This window comes from Muntiacus reevesi, chromosome 1 (assembly GCF_963930625.1).
Source record: "Muntiacus reevesi chromosome 1, mMunRee1.1, whole genome shotgun sequence".
NCBI classification, from domain to species: domain Eukaryota; kingdom Metazoa; phylum Chordata; class Mammalia; order Artiodactyla; family Cervidae; genus Muntiacus; species Muntiacus reevesi.
The window spans coordinates 64,690,581-64,712,673 of NC_089249.1; the positions used below are offsets into that span (position 1 = coordinate 64,690,581).

General features: G+C 42.8%; 1 protein-coding gene, 2 non-coding genes and 2 pseudogenes across 3 annotated transcripts in view; 2 read left to right on the forward strand and 3 right to left on the reverse strand.

The window, feature by feature from the left end:
- The first annotated feature begins 2,327 nt into the window (after window positions 1–2,327).
- On the forward strand, window positions 2,328–2,399 carry TRNAP-CGG (transfer RNA proline (anticodon CGG)). The gene has a single exon. It is a non-coding gene; the product is annotated as a tRNA-Pro (tRNA).
- A 659-nt stretch (window positions 2,400–3,058) lies between these two features.
- Window positions 3,059–3,130, reverse strand: TRNAP-AGG (transfer RNA proline (anticodon AGG)). The gene has a single exon. It is a non-coding gene; the product is annotated as a tRNA-Pro (tRNA).
- A 3,141-nt stretch (window positions 3,131–6,271) lies between these two features.
- Window positions 6,272–7,399, reverse strand: LOC136171132 (induced myeloid leukemia cell differentiation protein Mcl-1 homolog pseudogene; annotated as a pseudogene).
- A 150-nt stretch (window positions 7,400–7,549) lies between these two features.
- LOC136160716 (putative ribosomal protein eL39-like 5) lies at window positions 7,550–7,699 on the reverse strand (annotated as a pseudogene).
- A 4,128-nt stretch (window positions 7,700–11,827) lies between these two features.
- Window positions 11,828–22,093, forward strand: part of MPZL1 (myelin protein zero like 1) — a 79,601-nt gene continuing 69,335 nt past the window's right edge. Inside the window, exon 1 of the mRNA XM_065946323.1 lies at window positions 11,828–12,126. Coding sequence (XP_065802395.1) covers window positions 12,036–12,126 — 91 coding nt within the window. The 5' untranslated portion in view covers window positions 11,828–12,035. The remainder of the gene's footprint in view (window positions 12,127–22,093) is intronic.

A 22,093-nucleotide genomic window follows, 5' to 3' on the forward strand; every position in this document is an offset into this window, starting at 1 on the left:
AGTCTTTCCCATTCTATTGTTTTCCTCTATTTTTTCATATTGATCACTGAGGAAGGTTTTCTTATCTCTCCTTGCTATTCTTTGGAAATCTGCTTTCAGATGGGTATATCTTTCCTTTTCTCCTTTGCCTTTTGCTTCTCTTCTTTTCTCAGCTATTTGTAAGGCCTCCTCAGGCAACTATTTTGCCTTTTTGCATTTCTGTTTTCTTGGGGATGGTTTTGATCACTGCATCCTGTACAATGTTACAAGCCTCTGTCCATAGTTCTTCAAGCACTCTACCAGATCTAATCCCTTGAATCTATTTGTCACTTCCACTGCATAATTATAAGGGATTTGATTTAGGTCATACCTGAATGGCTTAGTGGTTTTCCCTATGTTCTTCAAGTCTGAATTTTACAATAAGGAGTTCATGTTCTGAACCACAGTCAGCTCCCAGTCTTATTTTTGCTGACTGTATAGAGCTTCTCCATCTTCATCTGGAAAGAATATAATCAATCTGATCTCAGTATTGACCATCTGGTGATGTCCATGTGTAGAGTCTTCTCTTGTATTGTTGGAAGAGGGTGTTTGCTATGACCAGCACATTCTCTTGGCCAAACTGTTAATCTTTATCCTGCTTCATTTTGCACTCCAAGGCCAAACTTGCCTGTTACTCCAGGTATCGCTTGACTTCCAACTTTTGCATTCCAGTCCCCTATGATGAAAAGAACATCTTTTTTTGGTGTTAGTTCTAGAAGGTCTTTAGGTCTTCCTAGAACCGTTCAACTTCAGATTCTTCGGCATTAGTGGTTGGGGATAGACATGGATTACTATGATATTGAATGGTTTGCCTTGGAAACCAAGATCATTCTGTCATTTTTGAGACTGCATCCAAGTACTGTATTTCAGAGTCTTGTTGGATATGATGGCTACTCCATTTTTTCTAAGGGATTCTTGCCCACAGCAGTAGATAAAATGGCCATCTAAATTAAATTTGCCCATTCCTGCCCAGTTTAGTTCACTGATGCCTAAAATGTTGATGTTCACTCTTGCCATCTCTTGTTTGACCACTTTCCATTTACCTCCATTCATGGACCTAACATTCCAGGTTCCTATGCAATATTGTCTTTTATAGCATCAGACTTTACTTCCACCACTAGACACATCCACACCCCGATGCTGTTTTCACTTTGGTTCAGCCTCTTCATTCCTTCTGGAGCTATTACTCCGCTCTTCCTAGTAGCATATTGGGCACCTACCCAACTGGGAGGTTCATCTCTCAGTGTCATATCTTTTTGCCTTTTCATACTGTTCTCGGGGCTCTCCAGGCAAGAATGCTGAAGTGGTAATTACCTTGTAGGAAAATCAATACAACACACAGGTTAGAGTAAAAAACAAAACAAACAAAAACAGATACAATATGGAATCAGATTTGTTCTTCCCTATTACAGAAGGGGATGAAGGGGAGGTGGTGCTAGGTCAAAGGTTCTGCCCACTGCCACGGCCTTCTCTATTCCTCCAAGCTAAGAAGGCACCAAACCCTGTCTCCCTTCCTGCCCCTTTCATGATCCTCCCCATCCACCACACCTCCTCGCCATGTCGCCTGAAATACCTAACTGCGAAATGAGGTTAGTACGTTAGAGACAGACTGTTACAAATACGCGGTGAGTTCAGTACATGCAAGGTGCGTGATCTCAAAATGAACGTTGGAAAAAAAGTTATCTGTCAATACTCTCCCCTTTGAGAATTCTTTGCCCCAACACTCCCTTGCAGGGATAAGGTGCACCCTTTCCCATTTCTCGCCAGCTCCTCGAGGCTTTTCCCGCTCCACCCACCCAGGAGCGTCGTTTGCAGCCGAGCGTCTTCTGGCGGCCAAGCAGAGGCTGGGAACGCGGGTGAGGCGCGCTGCACACAGCCAAGTGCTCTGAGGCTGGTCTGAGCTGAGAGCGGCGGGACCTATCCGCAAGTAGCGAAACAGGCGTATGGAGACCCTGGGCTGCGAGCGCCTGGCGAAGTCCGCGGGGCCCTGCCTGCGCCCTCCAAACCCGGGCTTCCACCTCCCTGCCGCCCCCGCCTTCCAGGGGCTGTCCTGGCTCGTGGAAGGCGGCTTCCTGGATCTTGTGCTGATGGCCGCAGGCGGCGGCGCAGAGCCCAGGCGCCGGGAGATAAGGCCGACCCCGCTGGGGAAAAATGCACGTCCCTTCCTGGGGCTCCTTGGGGTGGCGAAAAGCGTTTTGACCCGAGACCTGGGGAAGGAGAGGCGATTCTCCAGCTGGGATCAGTCAGGTGGTGCAGCCGCCGGTCGGATAAGGCTGAAGGAAGGCTCTAGGACGACTTTTGCCGAGAGCGGCTCGTTGGTCTAGGGGTATGATTCTCGCTTCGGGTGCGAGAGGTCCCGGGTTCAAATCCCGGACGAGCCCAGGCTTTTTCTTGCATAAGCCGTAAAATTTAAAACTTTTTTCCCCCACATGGCTCGTTTAAAGGCTGAAATGAAACTATTCAAGCTCAAACCTTGAATATGCTCAAACCTTGATCAAGACGATCAAGAAGTAAAAGATCAAATGAGATCAATTCATACAATATGTGGTCATTTTCGTCTGAGGGCAAGATATGCAAATACTTGTACCATTTTGAAACACACGTGCCGGGAAAAGAGACATGCCTCGTGCGGACCCCGGGGCAGCCCCGGAACACTCCGAGCGTGTGTTCACGCTCCGAGCACGGAGGATCGGCGGGCCTGGGTGAGCGGGCGCGCAGTCCGCCTCCCACGGTCGCCGTGCAGGCGGACGAGCGCGGTTGTGAGCAGATTTAGGTCGCACTTGTAGGCACCGGAGATGCCCAACAAACGTGCTCGACTCTGGAACTGGCAGAAAGGGGGATGAGTCTTTTCAGAGCATCACATTGCTCTCAAACTTGCTACGTTTTCATGTTATGTCTTTTAATGGTATTTGACCTTAAAGTGTGCTATAAGTTCAAAAGGTCTCAATTTTGTATTTTTCGCCAACATGTATTTATTACATTTATAGATCTAAAGTTAATTTCTTTAGAAATGGATTTAATTCAAAGGGAAAAAAAAGGAGGGCTCGTCCGGGATTTGAACCCGGGACCTCTCGCACCCTAAGCGAGAATCATACCCCTAGACCAACGAGCCGCCGTTCTTGTACTCTTCCTGCCACCGTAAAGGCAGGGAGAATTGCTGACTTCCGCGTCTCTAAGTGGTTGTTTACTGTTATGTGTTTATATTCTTCAGCTGTTTTGCGCTTCAGTGTAAACGGATTTTCTTTTTCTCTTGATCTTTGAAAATCAATGACACAGAAGAAAACAACGGTGTCACTATCAGTGGAATATTTATAATTTTATTTATATTTATGGCTGATAAATTGCAGTGAGTGTGTGGCAATTTCCCTGTGGCAGGTAGATTCCAGATTCTCTTCCCTACTGAGTTCTGGATGTTGCACTTTCCAATAGTAGTAAAATCGTCAGTTTCTTGCGTACACCTTTTATCCTAGTGTTCAAAGCACCAACTTTCCAGCCTTGAGTATTGCCCTCTATGTGGGTGTTTTGTTTTTTGTGGGTTTTTTTTTTTTGCATTTGAATAAAATATTTACTTTCTTCTTCTCAGGAAAAACAGGAAGTTAGGGAAACACACTACATTTTATAGCCCACATTAGTTTGTTGGTCCTAACTCTTCTTGGCACAGCTGTCAACAGCATTTAGCTGTTTTAACCAGAACCAAGGTGTTCACCCCCAACAGAATGTACATAGACAACACTAAAGGACTGCAGGATTTTCCCTGAGAGAAGCACCAGGCGGAACTTGTTGAGAGCCATCTTTCCAAGCAGCCCCTCCCTTTCCGTGGTGGAGGATTTACCAGCACTAGGGCAGCTGGTCAACACTTACAATATATGCCTCTTCTCCCTCCAGAGGCACTCACCTTGCCCCAAAGCACTTGGGCTCCCTAAACCCTTATCACAAGCTGCTGACCAAAATATCAATTTTAGATCCTCCTTTACATTTCAGCACTCACACCTAGTAAAGTGAAGACGGAGCCCCTAAATTTCATCAATTTACATCTCTGTGCTTATTTCCACACCTGGCTATGGGGAGACAGGCCTTTCAGTCGCCTTAACTAAATCTTAAGATTAATTAACTACATAAGGTGCTTTTAGGTCCTTAGAGATAGGCATGATATAAATAAGTGGTTTCTGATCAACAATGATAAATACCCAGATAAAAAAATAGCTCTAGCTAGATGACCTTAAGGCTTAGAGATGGGCAGGCCGAGCAATTGTTCCCTTATTACATTCTTAGTCATTTTATTCATGTCTATTTTTGTCTGGAGTCCACAAACTAAAGGTCACATTCAGAGGCTGAAGTTTTCAAATGATCCTGGTTCCACTATAGTTTTCTTCGGTTTACTAGTAACTTTTATATAACTTTGAGGTTTAACAGAACGCATCCATTTTAAGTGAGCATATTCAAATGCAAAGGTACCTAGAGAAAAATCACCTAAGAGTTGTCCCCTTCTCTGAAATCCCCTAAGGGGACTTTTGAAAATTTCTCCCCAGAGTTAAGCAACAACCAATAAGATACTAGTACAAGAAGGGACTCTTCTCACCTCATGACTGTTACTGTCAACATCCACTGCACTGCCATCTCCTAAGATAAAATTCAAAAATGAGGAAGGTTGGTGGACTCCATGGGCGGTCACTTAGGTTCCTAAGGCCAAAAAATAAAAGGGCTAGTAAGAGTTCAGGAATGGCAAGGTAAATTTGTAGGGACTAATAATAAATATGTGTAGAGGGAGCAGAATAAGCAGCAAATATTTTAAGGAAGGATAGGAAATAAACAGTAAGTTAGATAAAACATCAAGTCTGAAACCTATAGAGATGCCAATGTAAAAATCTGAACAAAGTTCAAGAATCATTAATAAAAATGAAATAAGTATTTGTTTTATTCACAGGCCAGGCTTAGACCTGTGTTTAACAAGCAAGCCTAATAACAGCACCATGGATAGACTATACCTTGCTTTGCCAAGTCGCTATTGTACAATTTATTAAGCAAATAGGGGTCAAGTGTCTCTCATCCACCTGATGAGATTCTTGAGGCCATGAGCAGAGTCTTGTCTGATAACAAGTCCCATTTGGAACAGCTGAAAATCTTTTAGCAAAAGCTTTGAAGATGAGCTCATGAACTCAGTTTAAATTGCACCAGTTAAATTAGGTCAAATGGAAGGAACTCAAAATAAGTAGTTGCCCAATCAGAGCCCATCATCTGAAAGTCATCAGCCAGTGTGTTTCGCCCCCCAAAATAAATCTTAAAACCTTGACTTAATTATTGAAAACCCAGGTGTAACAAAGTGAAAGGATTAACTTCCATTAATTTCTCAGTCCCAGGTTAAAAAAAAAAAAAAAAAATCCCAAACAGCATTTTAAGAAATACTTACCCAAATCAAGATAGGAAAATTAAAGCCTGCATAGTTATCAGAATTGTACTACACCAGGTTGCATACAATCACATCAGCTGGTTCTGTATACAATCTAGTATTGACTAGAACAAAGATTAGAATAGAAAAGCTGTAAGAAACAGGTTCCTAACTATAGAAGCTGTAAATTTAAGTGTATGAAAAAATGAAATAAAATTTTGTTTTATCTCCTTTTTGATTAATACTACTCTGCAAAAATATAAACAATTTTTATAGACCAATGCAACTTTTTCAAAACTCAACGTTCCAAATTTGTGATTCTATTCCAACTTTCAGTATTCTTGGCCATGACATTAGGCAAATAAGAATCGCTCAAACCCAGCCAAAGCAGAACAGGTATAAACATCCTGAGCATTTGGTCTATTGAAGAATCACACCTGGGAAAGCTAACTACAGAGGAAAAAGCTTCCCTTCACACTCTGCGGTACAATACTGAGGCTTCTTGTCATAGTTCTATTACTTGTGGCTTAAAATCAATTTTACATATGACACTGGCATTGTTAGTGCTTCTATTTTAACACTATAGAGAAGTTTATGAATTCAGTGGGCGTATCTATGACTAGTCTGTCCACTGGCCAATTTCCTGTTCTAGGTAAAGTCTCTCCACTCTAACATCTTCACTAAAACTAAAATGTCCATCTCCATAGCTTCCCAAAGTTTGCCTGTTGCTGAAACGGAACTCAGCTTCTTTCAGAGACTGACTCTTCAAGGGAGATTACTTTGCTCATGTATTTATTCCTGTTAGCCACAATCTTCCTGTCACTTGGTTTTATCCACTGTTAGATGATGGACTGCACAGCGTGACGTCCAACTTCATAGATACCTGTGAGTTCACAGCGGTGATTTTGGTGACTGTTTTGGTGGCTGAAGAGTCAATTATTGCACTTAAAAAGCTATCTTATTAGATATGCCAAACCAGCTCCTACTCCGGCAACACCTGCAAAAGCCAGCAGCACATTTCTGATGCCGCCTTCTAGGTCCTCTACATGGAAGAACTCCACAAACCCATCCCAGCCTCTTTGTTTGACTATCCAGTCTCCTTTTGACCTTAGGAGAACATCTGTGATGCTTTCTGCTAGTGGTTCGATGCAGCTTTCTTGATTTATACTCTTCAAGTGTTTGGCCACAAAGGCACCAAAAGAAATAAGAGTCACAATCCTGCCCCAGTTTGTTACTCCGTCACTGAAAACATGAACCATCACTCGAGACAAAGATCTGACATCGTCTTCGTTTTTGATGTCCAGTTTCCGAAGCATGCCTTGGAAAGTCGTCTTGTGGTTGCACTGCACCCCATCCCCGACTCGTCGCAGGGTCTCCAACGCCCTCCGGCTGGTGGCCCCAGACCCACCCGGGGGCTTCGCGTCCTTGGCTCCGGTTACCTGCTCCCGGAGGTTCTGAGAGAGAATCTCCAGGGGCTGCCGATATAACTCGCCCTCCTCCTTCTCAGCTGGAGCCTGGACTGTTGTTACTGGCTCCTCCGACCAACAAAGGTAAAGGCCGGACGGCAGGCCGCTCTCCGAGAGGGTCTGACTCGCACCCGTCCAGCTCCTCTTCGGCGACAGGACGGCGCGGAGATCGGGGATTCCATCTCTTCAGGCCCATCTATGTGCTTTTACTCGATTTCTTTTCTTTAGCTGGGAAATCTGTTTCTCATTCTCTCCTTTGACCTTCTCAGAAAGAAATCCTTTAATAAATTAAAAACCAATTGTGTGTGGTATATAACTGGGTTGCAGTCTTATCTCTTCTAATCATTACTTGTTAGAGGACATCAACATGAACAGCAATACTGAATTCTACTGTATAACTGGCAAGCAATTGTTATAATTGGTGTCCACTAGTCCCAGTATCTTGAACACATGGATTCTTAACTATATTTTATTTATTTTTATTTTTTTTCCCCAAACAATGTTTCACATATTTATTACTGAGCCACATGGACCTCTCCTGAGTAAACACCAAGAGTCAAACATTCCCTTTCTCCCATGAGCTGTTCAGACAGCAGTGAGTTCTCACTACTGTGATTCAAGCAAGGTGCAAGTGACCTTGGCGTAGCATAAATGAGTGCCAATTGGTATATGAGGCTCCTTAGAGACCCAACTTGGGTCTTCTCCAGTGTCTTTTCTTGGAGTTATACCTGATACCAGTTTTCATTCGAATCCATTGGGGAATGGAACGATTCTACTTTTGTTTCTTGGTCAGAAATTGCTTGATCTTCAAATTCTTATGGAAAGACATGGGGAGGAGTAAATTCAACCACACAGAGGAAAATGGAGAAGAGAAAAGAGCGTCTTTACTATATTTTAAATTCTTAAATACTTAGTGTTCAGGTTTATGCTGGCAAAGCTGGTGCTCAATGACTAATTGTTGAATGAATGCAATATGCTCCAAATCCCTTAAAACTACAAATTTTGGTACTTGGACAATCAGTATTTGTGAATTGCAACTCTAACAAATAACGAACCAGTTAGAAAACTACAAGTAGACAGAGTGACTATCCTAAATAGGCCTATTTATTTTATTTCATGTACCATTCATTCAGTTTATTCATTCGATCGCTCATTCATTCAAACATTTAGAGACACTATGTGTTGTTAACGACACTCTTAAGTTGTTAACTTTCTACTTTTGGTTTGATGTGAGTAAATTATAGTTCTGGGGTTCTAACATTCAGATTCCACCCTTTGTTTTATTTGAAAATGTCCTAACTTGAGTCTTCAGTTCTTCTTAGGTCCCAAGACAAGGAGGATAAGAATACCCTTTAAAAATATTCATTAGTTCTAGATGCCTGCAGAGTTTATTCATTAGAACCTAACTGGAGAAAAAAATATGCCCTGGACACTTAAGAAGTTTCTATTTCTCCTGGGAATGAGGAAACTACAAAATATAACTCATTAGGTAAAATAATGTAATCACTTCCGTTTTCTGGGAACCTCCATCTCCACAGTTACCAAGAGGTCTGTTTTTATGTTCACCTTTCCCACTTGAACTTATTATTAAGTTATTATCATTTTAGGGCTTTTATTTTTCCTATTTCTTCTTCTCTAGTGATTGCAAGGGTTAGTCTTTTATTCTGCAAGTGCCACTAGACTATCACATTTCCCTCCCAACAATGATATAGGAAGACTGACAGTAACAAAACTCAGGATATCAGTTGCCCAACTCACAGTAAGAAATGTTTCTATCCCAGCGAGAGGAATGCCTGTGATATCTCTCCAGAGCACATCTTTCCCTCATAGGTGAAGCACCCTCATAGGTGAAGCCCAGGTTGTACTGGGGTACAGGGAGACAGAGAGTCTTCAGGAACATTTTTCCTGGCCACAGTGAATGAAGAAGCCTGGTGACACATCCCTCTCCTACACAGTAGACCCTAAAGACCCCGTTACCGTGTTTTCCTAACTTGTGCCTCTGTGCCCAGGGGCACCAGGAGCACCAGAGGCACTAGAACTCGGATTTTCAGATTTTCAAACCTTTCCTAGGAAAATGCAAGCCCTTTCCTGGATTGAGACGTCTCTGTAGAAATGTTAATGAAACTGATTTAGCTCCAGATAAATCTTTCTCAGTGTGGCCTGGATTCATCTTTGACTCTATCTGATATCCATCAAATCTCAGTGCTCCTGGAATAGCTTGTTATCACACCCACAGATCACAGCATTCCAATCTTCCTCTGGCAACAGATTTTAAAATACAAGAAGGAAGAGAATACCACTGAGAGTACAGGAATTGGAAGAGAACTCTACTACAATCACAAAGATGTTGGAAATTTTGGTGCCTGACCCTGTCTTTTCTATTTCTCCCATTAATTCCTGCTCTAGAAAATTCTGCCCCTATATATTTGCTAGCACTAGCTGCTCCTGAGTGCCTCTTATCTGATCTCTATTAAGAGAAGACTTAAAGCCCTGAGATGTTTCCAAGGCCAACCCTCCTTATTGCACTTACTATATACTACATGGAGCAGGAAGTCTCAGAGGCCAGTGGATCTGTACATAGATAACTATTATCAGACAAGACTCTGCTCATGGTTTTCCTTCTTATTGACTCTGTAGGCAAAATTCTCTCCAAGAAGTCCATTCCTTTCAGAGGTAACACAGTTCATTAAAAAGACTTTTCTCATCTGATGGAAAGTCTTCAATTGATTCTGACGGTTTGCCTGGACTGCCTGAGCTGAGAAGAGGGGTTTCCAGGAGGAAGAAGCAGGTATCTAAGAAGGAGGGGGTTTGTTAAGTGAGACTCTCAAGTGCACAATAGTGATTGAAAATCCAAAGGTTGGTTTCTTTTCCATTTACTATCTCTACAGAAGGATCCGAAACTAGAATGCAAGGACTATGGCTAAAACAACCTCACATGACTTTTTGTTTGTAACTTCTCTCGATTAATTTAATAAACATTCATTCATCTATTCACTCAGCAAATATTTATAATCTACTTATGATCTGATATTGGTTTTTTTGTGGAAACACTTTGCCACCCTTGCAAGTTCTGATTTCATGGTAGCCTCTCCTGTTGCTTCCTTGGGCTCCAGACCTACATACCTAACTGCCTTCTAATTGACCATCTGGGTTTTCTCAGAAGTTTCCGCTGTGTTTAAAGCCCAGTTTATTAGCTTTCCTCACAGACCAGGTTCTCTATCTGGTTTTTTTTTTTTTTTTTTTTGGTGGGATTTTTTTTTTCCTTTATATATAGTGTGTATATATATATATATATATATTTTTTTTTTTTTTAATTGAGGTATAGTTGACTTCAACTATACTTTGAAATATAATTCTGTCTTTCCCCTCTTTCCCTCACTTCCCTGAAGTTCCAAACCACAAAGGATTAACCCACTGATCCTTGCACTTGCTTTCTTATTTCTGAGTTCGCTTTTCCTGTTTCTTTCTGGTAAAAATTTATCCAGCCTATAAAATCCACTTCAAATGCTATTTCCTCAATGCATCTTTTCTGGACACCTCGTGGGCCAGTGGTTCTCAGAAGAGGAAATTATCTGTATTGAAGTACCTCACGGGCAGCAGAGAAGCTTTTAACATGACATGTATCTTTGAGGATCACTGTCCCTGTTGGCCTTATATTTCTTCTTGATTCGACCTTCTTTTTAAGCACTGAAGAAAAAATTTAGTTCAGTACTTGCTTGCTACACTGACTGGTAAACTGTGCTTCTTGAGAGTAAAGCCTGGGTATTCTACATCTACAGCACACAGCAGGTGCTCACCTAATGCATTGTAGTCTTTCCATCATACGGCATTCCAAAAACACTTCATGAGGATCTTGCTGACAGAGAAATAAGGTGAAATGGTGTTTTCTTGTTTGTTTAGTTTTCTCTCACTGGGACTAAGGTAATTGCTATCAGTCTGCCATTCGACAAGGCTAGCAGGCTAAAACAGCAAAAATATCAGGAAGGCTGTTCATAAGACTGACTTGAGACAAAATCCTGAAATGAGGGGCTGCAGGGGAGTGCTCCTACCCTGCTCTTCTCCCCCTCTCATCCTAATTGTCTAATACTTGTTTCTTTCTCTCACACTACAGGCTTCCCACCTGGATTCTTCCTTTTCTTCCTACACCCTCATTTTTCTTGCGCTCCTGCCCTTCCGTTTTCTCCCTTTTGTAGGGTGTTCTCATAAGGACCCTTCCACTTTCCAGAATTTTGGGGCAACCAGTAAGTGGCAGACACTGCTTTGGACCAAGCTAACCAACTGGAACCGGCTCAGGCATGGCACTTCAGTCAGGAGGGGGAACTTGCCAATTTTTGATAAATCGAGGGACATTTACAAGGGCAAAACCCCATCCACACGTGCTCCAGGTAGTAGGAGAGAATTCCCAGTTCCCAACGCTTCTTAGCCAAAAGTGGGGGAGGGAGGGTTCCTTAGAGGAGAGTCAGACAAGATGGAGACTTCTTTTTAAGTTATTAGATTTCTCAATTTGCACATAAATCATCTGAATCCAGGCAAAATAAACCTGGGATACAGGGCAAGGGGGGAAATGTGTTCTATCTGGACGACTGAATCATAACTCTCTCCCCATCTCATTCCTTTTTTTTTTTTTTAATTGTGTAAACCAACTGCTTCTTTTTCTCTAGGTGAGGCTCAGAGAAACCGAGAAGAGCAGAAACGGAGGCGAAGACAATGAAGAGATCCGCGGGGCTGGGCGCTCAGAGACGCAGGGGAGACGCGCGCTGGCCAGAGAAGACGGGCGAACAGCCACGCAGGCAGGCAGGCACGCACGGGGCTCGGCGGCGGCCGCCTCGGACGGCCAGGGACCTCCACCGCTGGCAGAAGGAGCCCTGGGTGGGACCGCGATGGCGGGGCCCCGCCTGGAGAGAGGGAATGATGGACAGTCGGTGCCTTCCAATCGCGTCCTTCAAAGTGTGCGGGGCAGGCCAATGAGCTGACGGCTGCGGCCGGCGCGGGGCCCAGGCTCTGGCACAGTGCTGGCAGGCTGTGGCTGGGGCCGCGAGCGGGGACCGCGGCGTGGAGGTGCTCGCTGATACCGGCGACGACGAGTCCGGAGCCCTCGGCCAGGAGCCTAGCTAACTGCAGTGGGGACCCGGGCCCAGGGCCGCGGCGGCTGCGGCGGGAGGACGATGGCAGCGCCCGCCGGGGCCGGAGCACTGATTGCATCCCCAGACCGCCGGCGCTGTCTGTGGTCGGTGCTGGCGGCGGCGCTCGGGCTCTGTGAGTGATGCCGGGGCAGAGCGGGGGCGGCGGGACCTGGTGGCCGGCCCGGCGCTTGCGGGGCACAGGGGTGGGGAGGGGGCGCGGCCTGCTTGCCCTGGGGCCCGGAGAACTGAGCTGGCGGGCGGGGAGCGCGGGCCCGCACCCGGCTGGAGAGGCGCGGAGCCTCTTTCTTCTTCCTGGATGCCTGCGTGTAGAGGAGGCGGGGGGAATTCCCTACTTTGATCTTTCTGGGGGCCGTCTGGGCAGCGGGCCCGGCGGGCGGCTGCCTTGTGCCTTCGCTGAGTCGCCCCCCTTCTCCGCTTGGTGACTCTGGGTCGCCCAGGCCTGGTTGGGATTCCGGTTCAGGAACCCGGGCTTCTGGCATTCTCCACCTTTGGGAGCCGGCGGAAGGTTGCAGGGTTTTCTTCTGTGGGGCCTTTGTTGGTTTGTTTCCCTGTTGAACGACTGTTGTTTCGCCTTGTTGGTTCCATTTCCAGTGCTCTCCAACCCATTTTTAAGTCTCGGAGATGAAAGGGCCCCAGAGTTTCGTATGTCTTAATCTCTGTAACCTGCAGAGCACCAAGAAGAAATTAGCATTACTTCTGGGTTAGGGTGCAAGGAGCTGAAATACCACTGGAATGACCTGGCTTAACAGTTTCATGAAATCCATAATAATTCCAGACATAGTCACCATAGTTTGACAAGACATAGGATATTAAAAGGCACATCTGTCTTTATTTAAAAAAAAAATCCACATTTTTTCCTTTGCCAGATATCATAAGTGAGATATAAGGTTAAAAACCTCAGGCTGGATTTACTGAATTGGATGAATTGTTTTATGGACATCTGCAGTGGTGTCTGCCATAGAACGTTTTTGTGTATTGCTGCTCAAAGCAGTGAACTTGTTGCTGTCTCAGAATGTGGTTAAGTTATGGTAATAAAGAGAGGCAGCTCCTAAGAAACTGTGGAGATTTGTTCATTTCTTTGTTTTGCAAAAATATGAGTTGCATCACAGTATCTGAACATGAAAAACTCAATAATAACTTTCACAGAAAAGCCCTGTAATGTAATTTTTGGAGCCAGGAAAAATATTTAATGAATGACTTCAGGAGCTATAAAGTATAAATGTAAAAGTCCCTTCACTCTCCGTGGTTGGTAGGTGAAGATATACTTTGTATATATAAGACAATCCATTCTGTATAAATGTCTCTTCTGAAGGGGGGGGGGAAGGTTAGGAGCATGTGTTTTTTGTTGGTGGTGGTGGTGATGGTAATATTCGTGTTTTAGTGAACAAGTAGAAAATAGCTTAAAACTAATGTGTATCAGAAATCTTGTTTATTCAGACAAAAATTATTATGCGTGAGAGGCTGACCTCTGTCTTTATTGAAGACAAAAACAGTCAGAGAAATCTTATTTAAACTCAGAGTACTAAAATGTAGCTGAACTGAAGAAATAAAAATTAATGGATACTAATACAAAAAGATAATCAGAATTACATCAGTACTACGTTGGACATTACTCTTCAGTAATGGAAGATGAATGCTGATGTCTGAAAGTCAGCAGCTGTTGTTATTGGTTAATTTTAGAAAACTATTGAATGTCTCTTTTCAGGCTACCTTTTCTTGTCATGAATACTATATATAGCAGTTCATGTTTTACAGAAAGCCTTCTTAAGTTTGATCTAGATACAGTTATTCCACAAACATTTACTAATCATTTTTTAAGTACTAAGCACCAAAAATATTCTAGGAAAGATAGTCCCTGGCCTCACATAATTTGCAATTCAGTGGAGGAAACAAAGTGTGATAGGCAATAAAAGTCTTTCATTAATGGTTTGCTGTAAAAACACAGAGGGGAGTCACCATCTCAGACTGAATTTCAGGCTGCTAAAAGAAAAGGATGCTTGAACTAAGTAGGTATTGGGAGAAAACAGTATAGGCAGAGTCATGAATGAACCCATTGGTCAGTCGGCATGGTGAGAGGTTGGCGTGTATAGGAGAGATGGTGGGAGTTGAGGCAGGAAACCCAGCCAGAGGCTCTAACTCCCAGCGGACCTTGTCTGCCGTTCGTAAGGCTGAATCTTATCCTAAGGGTATAGAGGACCCGTGAAGGATTTCCCTGACTGTTGAGATGTGAAGGGTGGGTTTGAATGATGTGAGGCTGAAGAAACCAGAATGTTATGTAAGAAACAAGAGCAGGAGGATTGAAGACCTGAATTAAAATGGTGGGTTATGAAGAGAGGACATATCCACAAACTTGTTAGAAAGTAAATTTGATGGGGCTTGGAAATTGATTTGATGTGGACTTAGAAGAGAGTAAAATGATCCTAAGTTTTGCGCTTAAGAAGCTGGGCATAGTTCTGCAAAGTTATGCTTTTCACAGATGAAGAATATGGGATGAGGGAAAAGGAGTGTTGGAGGAAGAGGATGATGAAGTTACTTTTGGATATGTTGAGTTTAAGATGCTCTTGAAATATCTCAATAGAATTGGGACAGTTGGGTAGATGGTTCAGTTGGGTAGGTGAGGAGGAAGTTCTGGAAGGAGATATTGATCTGGGAGGCTTTATGTGGGTAGTAGTTAAAGCTATGGATTGCTTGGATGAGGTCAGCAAGGGAGAGAGTCCTGGAAGGAAATAGTAGAAGGCCAAGAACAGAGTTCTGGGGTTATGGAACCTGAGAAGGAGACTCATTGAGTAAGAGAAGAACCAGAAGAGTGCTGTCTTGGAAACGGAGAGTGTGAAGTTTTAAGGGAGTTTTAACTGTGTCAGATGAAGAGTGTGAACACTTCAAGGATTCACTGAATTTGGCAATTGGAATGTCTTTAGTAAGCCTTAGATAGGCTTGAATACACAGAACATGAAGAAGAAATCTCAGTAATTTGCACTACCCATTTCAATAAATGGGACGATCATCCATCTAATTGCTCAACCCAGAAATCCACCCTAGTTAACTTCCTATCCTTCAGTCCCCACATGCATTCAGTTCTCCCATCTCCAAAATACCTCTAGGACTCACCCCCTTTTTTTTTCCCTCACCCACTTTTTTCCTATTGGTCTCCTCCTAGATTTTTGGTCGAGATCACTGTCATTTCTTGGCTATGTTACTGTGGTAATAGTAGCTTCCCAGCTGGTCTCCCCATTTCCCCCTTGCGTCTTTTTAGTTCCTTCTTTACAAAACCGCAAGAATGATTTTATAAAAATGCAAATCAGTTCATGTAGCTCTCTTGTTTAAAACTCTTAATGGCTTCCCATTGCATTCTGAATGACATTCCAACTTCTCCCCGTGGCATACAGTTGATCTGGCTTCTGCCTGCCACTCTGACTTCAACTTTTGCCCCTTGCTCACTATATTCAAGCCATGCTGGCTTCTTTCTTGGAGAAGGAAATGGCAGCCCACTTCAGTGTTCTTGCCTGGAGACTCCCGTGGACAGAGGAGCCTGGTGGGCTGCTCTCTCTCCATGGGGTCACAAAGAGTCGGACACGACTGGAGCGACTTAGCATGCATGCATGCATTGGAGAAGGCAATGGCAACCCATTCCAGTGTTCTTGCCTGGAGAATCCCAGGGATGGGGGAGCCTGGTGGGCTGCTGTCTCTGGGGTCGCACAGAGTCGGACACGACTGAAGCGACTTAGCAGCAGCAACCACCTTTCTGCTCTCCGACACTCATTCCCGTCTCAGGCCCTTTGCCCTGGATACCTGATGTGCTCTTTCCTCAGAACTGCCAGAGCTGTCTCATTCTCATCCGTGAGGCCTTAGCCTAAGTGTCACGTCCTCAGAGAGGCCTTTTCCAATCACCCTATCCAGTGGGCTTTCCTGTTTTTATCTCTTGGCCCTTTGTTTATGTCCTTATTGTAATTTCTCACTGTTTGGTGGTTCTCTTTTCTCTTTCACTAGAATCCAGGACAGAGATTGTGTTGATCTTGTTTATAGAAGTATCCCGAGGGCTTAGTGTAGTGTATATGATAGATACTAATAAATATTTATTAACTGGCAAGGAGGCTTAGGCAAGCCTTGATAACAGTTTATTAGTAATTTGCTGCATGTGTTAGGATTTGGCCTGGCACATAGGAGGTATCCAAGAAATGTTTGTTGAAAGAAGGAATATTTTTTCCAAGTTGATTTTTATGCATTATCTGATAGTTTTCCTTCTAAAGAATGTTCTAAAGTACTAGTTCATATTCCTCAGATATATATGGAATAAGTTAACATTCTTCCATCACTTTAAGCACTATAGTTCTGGAATTGCTACTTATTATGTACTATAATTGTTTTATCATGTTTGTTGTAGTATCTAAGTGTTTTATCAATAAAACTTTTCTGTTTTTTGGTGCTTGTTGCTGTCTCAAATGCAGACTTGAGACACTTCTGCTGTAGTTCAAAGGCCACTAATCTCATTACCAATTCCCTCACCCTTTTAGTTCTTATTTACTAGTTGGGATAACAAAATAAAAATTTAGTCTTTTTTTTTTTTTTTTTTAGTGTTCTACCACACATTTTTGTCTGAACTCCAGGGTATTCAGTGGGCTCAAGAAGCTGCCAAAAAAAGAAAGACAGTATTAAATGAAAGATATATGTATAAAGTACATAAAATGCAAATTTGTGTTTTTACAAAGTCTTTATTCACTTATTCAACCAAATAAACACCTTCTGGGTGCCAGGCACTGTTCAGGTACCTTGGATGCAGCAGGGAGCCTAGATTCTGGTGGGAGGTGACAGACTATTCAAAGAAATAATGAATACCAAAGGGCAATTGGTCCTTTGGCGATCACAATTTAAGATATTCACCAATTGTGAAAGTTTGCAGTAAAAAAAAGAGACTTTTCTATTGTGCCTGCAGTGCTCCCGATGAAGGGGGCATGGGTTCCATCCCTGGTCAAGGAACTAAGATCCCACATGCCATGCAGTGTGGCCAAGAAAAAAGAAAAAAAAAGGAGAGAGAGAGAATACTATTGGCATTACAAAATAGATGTTTTCTCAACTTACGAAGGATCCACTGTGGGATTTCATTAATGGTTGCTCTTTCCTACTGAGTTTAAAATGTGATTTAACTGAGGGAAACATGATATAGAGTTTTTCAGAAATATTGCTGCCTCCTCTCTACCTGGTAAATGCTGGCCTACCTACTAAGTATTTCTCACATTCCTTTCTATTGCAACTAAGGCTGATTTAGCGTAGCCTTACTCACATTTCTCCTGGATGAGAATAATCTTCTAATTGGAATCCAGTTGTGTTTTTACTGAAGTTGTATCTTTTACCTGAGAATTTGGATTCTCTGTTGTAGGATATGCATCTCACATGAACCTAAACCTTGCAAAGATTATTTTTAAAAATATTTTTTGACATATACACACTACTATATTTATTATTTATTTTTATTTATTTTTGGCTGCACTGAGTCTTCAATGCTGCATGCAGGCTTTCTCTAGTTGCCAAGAGTGGGAGCTACTCTTTAGTTGCGATGCACAGGCTTCTCATTGCCATAGATCCTTTTGTTGCAGATCACAGGCTCTAGGCACGTGGACTTCAGTAGTTGTGCCTTGCAGGCTCTAGGGCACGCGGGCTTCAGTGGTTGCAGCACAGAGGCTCACTACTTGTGGCTTGTGGGCCCCAAAGTGTAGTTGTGGCGCACGGGCTCTAGAGGGTGGGTTCAGTGGTTGTGGCACCTACCCAGACCAGAGATCAAACTCGTGTCCCCTGCATCAGCAGGCAGAGTCTTACCCGCTGCACCACCAGGGAGGTCCCACAAAGATTTTAATCTTGCTCTCCAAGACTATCGGTGTCATTTTTTGAAAAAGAGAATAAATAGTTTGCTTTGACATGGAATTCATTATAGATTAGTTTGGTCTTTCTAGCTTCCATTTAAGGAAATTTAATTATTAAAAAAACTAGAAGCATTGTCTGAAGTCTCAAGTATCTTGAGGCTCTTGGTCTTGCTCCCTAAGGCTGGTGAGATATGAAGCCTTTGCATATCTTGAATGATAGTCCTTTCTTCCTTTTCTATTTTTATTTTGCCAAATATTTGACATTAGCAATGCCCAAAGTCATTGGAATTTTGGCTGCTTAGAAGGTGGAGGTCAGATGACTTTGTGATCATTCAGTTCAGTTCAGTTGCTCAGTCATGTCCGACTGTATGTGACCCCATGGACTGCAGCATGCCAGGCTTCCCTGTCCATCACCAACTCCCGGAGCTTATTCAAACTCATGTTCATTGAGTCAGCAATGCCATCCAGTCATCTCATCCTCTGCTGTCCTCTTCTCCTCCTGCCCTTAGTCTTCAAATGAATCAGTTCTTCACATCAGGTGACCAAAGTATTGGAGTTTCAGCTTCAGCATCAATCCTTCCTATGAATATTCAGGACTGATTTCCTTTAGGATTGACTGGTTGGATCTCCTTGCAGTCCAAGGGACTCTCAAGAGTCTTCTCCAACACCACAGTTCAAAAGCATCACTTCTTAACCGCTCAGCTTTCTTTATGGTCCAACTCTCACATCCATACCTGACTACTGGAAAAATCATAGCTTTGACTAGACGGACCTTTATTAGCAAAATAATGTCTCTGCTTTTTAATATACTGTCTAGGTTGGTCATAACTTTTCTTCCAAGGAGCAAGTGTCTTTTAATTTCATGGCTGCAGTCACCATCTGCAGTGATTTTGAAGCCCAGGAATGTAAAGTCAGCCACTTTTCCACTGTATCCCCATCTATTTGCCATGAAGTGATTGGACCGGATGCCATGATCTTAGTTTTTGAATGTTGAGTTTTAAGCTAACTTTTCACTCTCCTCTTTCACTTTCATCAAGAGGCTCTTTAGTTCTTCTTTGCTTTCTGCTATAAGGGTGGTGTCATCTGCACATCTGAGGTTATTGATATCTCTCCCAGCAATCTTGATTCCAGCTTGTGCTTCTTCCAGCCCAGCATTTCTCATGATGTACTCTGCATATAAGTTAAATAAGCAGGATGACAATATACAGCCTTGACATACTCCTTTTCCTATTTGGAACCAGTCTGTTGTTCCATGTCCAGTTCTAACTTGCTTTCTGACCTGCATACAGATTTCTCAAGAGGCAGGTCAGGTGGTCTGGTATGCCCATCTCTTTCAGAATTTTCCACTGTTTGTTGTGGTCCACACAGTCAAAGGTTTTGGCATAGTCAATATAGCAGAAGTAGATGTTCTTCTGAAACTCTCTTGCTTTTTTGATGATCCAGCGGATGTTAGCAATTTGATCTCTGGTTTCTCTGCCTTTGTGACCATTTGTAGTGTCTAAATTGAGAAATTGTCATCTTCTCCTGGGACCTTTGTATCTTTGCCATTAAGCCTCTATTTATAATCTTTTTGAATGCATGTGGGCTGCTATATAAGGGCTTCCCTGGTGGCTCAGATGATAACATGTCTGTCTGCAATTCAGGAGACCCAGGTTTGATCCCTGGGTTGGGAAGATCCCCTGGAGAAGGAAATGGCAACCTACTCCAGTATTCTTGCCTGGAGAATTCCATGGGCAGAGAAGCCTGGTAGGCTACTGTCCATGGGGTCACAGAGTTGGACACGACTGAGCGACTTCACTTGACTTGAGCTGCTATAATTTTTTATTCATTTATATCTTTACCTTGGTTCCATTAGGCCTTTATCCAAGAAGAGAAAGATGATTTCACTGATAATTCTCTTTCAGTGAATTCTTTTTTTTTTCTTCCCATCCAAACTCAGAGTCTGCTAAGAAATTAGGATCTTTTGTAATACCTCTGATCTGCTGTCAGAGCCTGTGGCTTCAATAGATTTCCAACAGCTGTGATACATTGTACCTAGTACTTAGGTTTAACTAATTGGGGTTAGAGATACAATATGTCTTTGCTGAGCCTGGGTTATTTTTTTCTTGTAGATGAGATTGACCCATAGAATGAAATCCATGACTTAAGCTTGTTAGTACTATGCTGTAATCAACTGAACAAATGTTGATGAATTTGCAGTGAGCATGGTCTGTACTGAGACTGTGATAGTCTATAATACTTTGGGGTCTGGTGAGTTTGTTATGTGGAATTTAAAGCCATTTTTTAAATGCTTTTTATCAAAGTTAAGAAATGTATTCTTTTCTCTCCAAACATTGAAGGTCACAGTGTGCAGTTATGTAAATTTAACATAACCCTGTGCTTCTTCCAGATAACACTTGAAAAGATAAAGGTGCTTTATTGTAGGCTAAGCTTCAGTGAGAACTTGGATGACCCTATACTGGCCTGTTTCCTACAGTTATTCACATCCAGGTCATAATTGCTATATTACCCTCCTCTGAAGGATATTGCTACAAAATATAAGTAAAGAACTCAGCTTCCTAAGAGAAAACTATGTTAAAATGCAAATATTTGTGATCTCCTAAATGGTTAAGAAGGGTAGAGAGAAAGTGAGTAGTAAGTAGTTAGGAGGAAATTTTGAATTAATTAACCCTATGAATCGCAGCACTCCAGGCCTCCCTGTCCATCACCAACTCCCAGAGTTTACCCAAACCCATGTCCATCCAGTTGGTGATGCCATCCAACCATCTCATTCTCTGTTGTTCCCTTCTCCTCCAGGCCTCAATCCTTCCCAGCATTAGGGTCTTTTCCAATGAGTCAGCTCTCCGCATGAGGTGGCCAAAGTATTGGAGTTTCAGTTTCAACATCAGTCCTTCCAGGACTGATCTCATTTAGGATGGACTGGTTGGATTTTCTTGCAGTCCAAGGGACTCTCAAGAGTCTTCTCCAACACCACAGTTCAAAAGCATCACTTCTTCACCGCTCAGCTTTCTTTATAGTCTAACTCTCACATCCATACCTGACTACTGGAAAAATCATAGCCTTGACTAGACGGACCTTTGTTGGCAAAGTAATGTCTCTGCTTTTAAATATGCTATCTAGATTGGTCATAACTTTCCTTCCAAGGAATAAGCGTCTTGTAATTTCATGGCTGCAGTCACCATCTGCAGTGATTTTGCAGCCCAGAGAAATAAAGTCTGACAGTTTCCACTGTTTCCCCATCTATTTGCCATGAAGTGATGGGACCAAATGCCATGATCTTAGTTTTCTGAATGCTGAGCTTTAAGCCTCCTCCTTCACTTTCATCAAGAGGCTTTTTAGTTTCTCTTCACTTTCTGCCATAAGGGTGGTGTCATCTGCATATCTGAGGTTATTGATATTTCTTCCAGTAATCTTGATTCCAGCTTGTGCTTCTTCCAGCCCAGCGTTTCTCATGATGTACTCTGCATAGAAGTTAAATAAGCAGGGTGACAGTATATAGCCTTGACGTACTGCTTTTCCTACTTGGAACCAGTCTGTTGTTCCATGTCCAGTTCTGAGCGACTGAACTGAACTGATCTTATCTTTCTAGATATAGCTAGAGGTGTATATATCTTTTTCTTTTCAACCAAGTATAACTTAGAAGTTTGAATATAAAACTAGGTTCACGTTATTTCTTTTGTTCTGCTCTCATTTATTGAGTCTGTACCATGTGCCAGGCCTTTACTAACCGATTTATATGCATTATTTTATCTCCTTACAATTCTGTCTGATAATTATTATTTTTATTAATTTTACAGATGAAACTAAGAATCAGGTTGTGTAATGTGCAAAATCACTTAGCTAATATGTAATAGAGCTGGGACTCAGAACTGCAAAGCATGTATTTACAACCACTCTGCATTCTTATGGGTTTCCCTGGTGGCTCAGATGGTAAAGAATCTGCCTGCAGTGCAGGAGACCCAGGCTCAGTTCCTGCATCAGGACGATCCCCTGGAGAAGGGAATGGCAACCAACTCCAGTGTTCTTGCCTGGAGAATTCCATGGACAGAGGAGCCTGGTGGGCTGTAGTCCGTGGGGTCACACAGAGTTGGACATGACTGAATGACTAACAGTTTCACTTTCTGCATTATTATAGAATTTCTCCTTCAAAGTCTCTAACCACTTTTTCAGAGGTTTCCAGGATGTCTTAAATGTTTGCAAAGAACCCTGTATATCCCAGGGCAT